Raw genomic sequence first — 5,009 nt, forward strand, 5'->3', positions numbered from 1 at the left:
TTCTCTTAATGACAACATCAAATAAACGAGATCTAATGATACCCAGACCCATTAGTTGTGTCAGTTGTATGTGAGATGTCCATAAATAGGAAATAACCATGCAGCAGCAGCAGCACACTTTCTGGGGTCTGTTCTTGAATTTTATCGTTATTTTCCTTTTAATAACTAATAGAGGTTATTTTAAATATAAATGTTCCTGATTTAGGTTGTAGGGTTGTGGTATCGGGTGGTTATGTTGCACTTCTGGAAATTGATTATCAGTGCGCAATGCTCTAAACGTAGACTTTTACTAACTAAATAGCAAGTCGGAAAAGGGGGTTATGTGTGTTATTTTACTTGATTTAATTATTTGTGGTTATCAGTTTTGGTTGTTTGTTTTTTTCGTTTGGTTGGGTGTGTGTGTTGTTTTTGCGGTTTTGTTTGTTTTGTATTTTGATGTTTGGTTTGGTTTGTTTTTTTTTGGTTGGGGTGTGCGTCGGTTTTTGTTGTTGTCTTTCTTCCATTTATTTTAATTACTTTGTCTAAGTGTTTGTTTTGTATTGTTTCATTTCTCTCAATAATTTATGTACAATTATGAGGTTGTGTTCCTTGTGCTATTATATCATTGATTTTCTTAATTAAATGATATTCATTTTGTTAAATCACTTTAAAAAATTAAATATATATGGTTGGGTGTTATTAGTAGGTGGTATGTGTTAGGGGTTGAGGTTATTTTATTGTTGTATTATTTAATTGATTTAGTTTGGGTTTTGGATTGGAGTGTATATAGCCAACTACTTTTATCCTTTCAGTCTTAATCCTATTTCATCTCCATTGTTTTCCTTTTTTGTTCTTCATCCTTCTGTTTAATTCGTTTTTATTGAATATATCCTCTACACATTTCTACCCACTAATCATACTCATCTTTTACATTTACAACACTTTTCTTCTCTCCTTTCACTTTAATAATCTCGATACCACATCATCTCCTTAATTATCTTTAACTTTATTTTACCAATCTCCTCTTACATTCAACCTAACTTCATCCCCATTAAACCACAACACACAAAAATTTCTCAACTTCTTCATATTCCCTCTTTTTTCCCCACATCCACATTCCACATTCCACATCACATACACCACCAATATTACTCTTTATTCTCTATTTTCCTTTATCTAGGTTTCACTTTAAATTTTTATAACTATCCTAATTTCCTTCTTTCATCTAATCATTTCATTTTTTTTAACTTCATCCATCCTCTACATCATCTCAATCTAACCTATTCCAACTATTTCTTTAATTAAATATCCTTTTCTTTTGCATTTCATTCAACAACAACAACAACAACAAAACAACTAATTCTCTTCTTATTTATTTTTCCAAACATTTCAACCTCTTTCCTTTCATTTATTTTATTATTATAATACTACATTCTATTCCTATTTAATCTCCAATTTTACCAAAATATAAATGATTCTTTTATTCATCATAATTATAATCTTTTCAATTATACCCTATAAAAAGTTCCTCTCTCAATTCATTTATTTTTTTCTTCCATCTTTCCGGCATTTCTTTTTTTAAAAATTACTTTGTTACTTTATAAAACTATTTAATTTTAATTTAATTATGCTTTTCAAAATAATAACTTTATTTTAATTACAAAAGTATCTACAAAAAACCAAATACTTTTTTTTCTGTTTTAACCTACCCATCATTCCCAAGACACTACTATAACAGGAGCGTTACTTTAAAAATGTAATCTGATACAGTTACTGTGAAACACCGAACCGCTAACCAAGCCGTGAATCCAAGTAATCACAATATTAAAGTAACATAACTTGATTATGTTTCTGTTACTTTTGGATTACCTTTAAAGAAGAAAAGTAAAGTCAGTAACAAGCATTGGTTCAATTCCTGAAACAAAAGAAAGGTTTTAGCTTTAGTTTAAGCGGTTTTTTAGTGTTAGCTCAGTGTATTTTTAAATAAAAACGAATGTATTTTGAAATTTGCCATCCTGCTAACAGATCCCCATTTTTCATCCCCAATGTAACTGTAATGGATTGCACTTCTGTTTTTTTGTATCAGTGATTAACGTAACTCAGGGGTAGGTTAAGGGCATGTAATCCATTTACTCCCGATAGAGTGAGGTTGAGAGACAGCAGCAAAGTGGTTCTGTAATATATAAACACAACAATAAGTCTAAATACTATAGAATACACAATATGCAAAATATCCTAATATAAAATATAATAAAGAGAAGAAATAGAAATATTGTAGAAAAATACTATACACAAGACAGTGTACAAAAGAAGATTAAAGTTTACATCAGTGATGTGAGACAGGTGATGGTGTAAAGAGAGATGGCTTGGTAGGAAAGGCTTCTTCTTATCTTGTCCTTGTGACGGTGAATCTTGAAGCGTCCCTGTTATAGAAAGTACTCCGCTGTCGTCTAGTTAGTGGGTGGAAGGTGGGCGGATTTATGCCATGATGGCTAACAGTCCCTGTTCAGCCTTCTCCAATCTCCACCACCAACAACAGTGTCTGGTTTGCAGCCAAATAATGGAGCCGGCCTTCTTAATCAGTTTTAATTTCTGTTGCTGTTTGCCAAACTCCAACCGCTGCTTCCCCAGAGGAGTACAGAGGAGTACAGAAGAGCTCTGCTGTACTCTGCTGTACTCTTCTGTACTCCTCTGTACTCCTCTGGGGAAGCAGCGTTGGAGTTGGCAACAGCAACAGAATTAAACTGATTAAGAAGGCCGGCTCCATTATTGGCTGCAAACCAGACACTGTTGTTGTGGTGGAGAGGAGACACTGAACAGACTGTTAGCCATCATGGATAATCCCGCCCACCCTCTCCACCACTACTAGACGACAGCGGAGTACTTTCTATAACAGACTGCTTCAGATTCACCGTCACAAGGACAGATAGAAGAAGCCTTTCCTACCCGAAGCCATCTCTCTTTACACCTCACCTGTCTCTACATCACTGATGTAAACTTTAATCTTCTTTGTACACTGTCTTGTGTATAGTATTTTATTCTACATATTTCATATTTCTCTCTTTATTATATTTTATATTAGGATATTTTGCATATTGTGTATTCTATAGATATTTAGACTTATTTGTTGTGGTTATATATTACAGACCACTTGCTGCTGTCTCTCAACCTCACTCTCTCGGGAGTAATGGATTACATGCCCTAACCCTAACTGAGTTACGTAATCATGATACAAAAAAACAGAAGTGCAATCCATTACAGTTACATTGAGTGAAAATGGGGATTGTTAGCAGGATGGCAATTTCAAAATACATTCGTTTTTATTTAAAAATACACTGAGCTAAAACTAAAGCGCTAAACTAAGCTAAAACCTTTCTTTTGTTTCAGAATGAACCAATGCTTGTTACTGACTTTACTTTTCTCTTAAAGGTAATCCAAAAGTAACAGAACATAATCAAGTTATGTTACTTTAATATTGTGATACTTGGATTCACCGGCTTGGTTAGCGGCTTCATGTTTCACCAGTAACTGTATCAGATTACATTTTTAAAGTAACGCTCCTGTCTCGGTCGTGTCTTGAATGCTGGGTAGGTAACACCGAAAACAAGTATTTGTTTTTTGGTAGATACTTTTGTACTTCAACTCAAGTTATTATTTTGACCAGCTCACTTAACTTACACTTAACTCGTTTTTATAAAGTAACAGTACTTTTACCACCCGCCACTGCGGACAGAGTGGAAGCCCAAAATAATGACTTGAGAGAGAAACTTTTCTCGGTATCTTGAAAAGCTTCTCATTATGATGACTCACAGAATCCTTTATATTTTGGTCACATTGGGCTTCCATAGGATAGACTGTAGTCTTCTACTCCTAAAATCCACTGACAGGCAGCGGTGTCAATAGTTTGACAGCATAATAAGAAGCGAATTCGTTGTTGTTGTTGTTGTTGTTGTTGTTGTTGATGAACACTGCCACAGACCCGGATATTTACTTAACGACAGTAGTGGACTCGGTAGCTGAGCTGCTGTAGCGGCTGCCTGACGTTAAACCCACTGACTGCTAGCTGCAGCCCGACATTAGCTCGTTATACACCGTTACCGTGTATCCCCTCGCTAACGGACCATAGAGACATAAAGAGTCCTCTGTGTGTGTCTATGCTGTGGACTGTGGACTGTGGACTGTGGACACACACAGAGGACTCTGGCCGCAGTGCGCACTTGTGTGTTGCTGTTTAATGGCTGAAGTTAGTTGACTGTCAGAGGAGCTGGTAAACTACAGTCCAGCTAGTTCCGGCGAGCTGTTGGTCTGCGATATTCACACAGTGAACGGAGCGAGAGCGCAGTGTGTACCTGTCCCCGCTGAGTGCTGATAGTGGTCGCCATGTTGTCGAGGCTCTTTAATCACAGACGTTCACAGCAGATGAAGAAACACCCGGACACCATGGAGCTGCCCTCGGATTACTGCTGACCCGGAAGTAGTTGGGTATATATATATATATATATATTTATTTTTTTAAAGTGATTCCAAAAACTGAATCTTTATTACGAATAATGTAATTCATGAGGAATATATTGTAATAATTATGAGAGCAATGCACACAATTCAAAAACAAATTGCGTATAAATAAATGAAGAAGAATTAAATACAAGTAAAATAACACACATAACTTTTCAGCTTGTATTTAGTTAGTAAAGGTTACGTTTTAGAGCTTGGGCACTGTAAATATTTCCAGAAGTGCAACGTAACGTTATATAATGAACATTTATTTAAAATAACGTTAGTTATTTAAAAGAAAAATGAACGTAAATATCTAGAACAGAACCCCAGAAAGTGTGCTGCTGCTGCTGCATGGTTATTTCTATTTTGGGACTCTCACAGTACAATGACACACTAATGGGTCTGGGTATCATAGGATAATCCGTTTTTAATTTGTCATTTAAGAAGAATTTTTGTTTTGTTGTTTGTTTTACAACAATTCAAATCCGATGATACTAAAGGGTCTCTTTAATTAAAAAATTTAAAAAAGGCAT

The 5,009-nt window shown here is 35.2% G+C and overlaps 1 protein-coding gene across 1 annotated transcript in view; it reads right to left on the minus strand.

The window, feature by feature from the left end:
* The window catches only part of tollip (toll interacting protein), a 13,814-nt gene extending 9,357 nt beyond the window's left edge, over nucleotides 1-4,457 (minus strand). The window contains exon 1 of the mRNA XM_035682347.1: nucleotides 4,329-4,457. Within this exon, the coding sequence (XP_035538240.1) occupies nucleotides 4,329-4,361 (33 nt within the window). The 5' untranslated portion in view covers nucleotides 4,362-4,457. The remainder of the gene's footprint in view (nucleotides 1-4,328) is intronic.
* Nucleotides 4,458-5,009: the final 552 nt, after the last annotated feature.

This window comes from Morone saxatilis, unplaced genomic scaffold, assembly GCF_004916995.1.
Source record: "Morone saxatilis isolate NCDOM2014 unplaced genomic scaffold, NCSU_SB_2.0 Contig11, whole genome shotgun sequence".
NCBI lineage: Eukaryota > Metazoa > Chordata > Actinopteri > Moronidae > Morone > Morone saxatilis.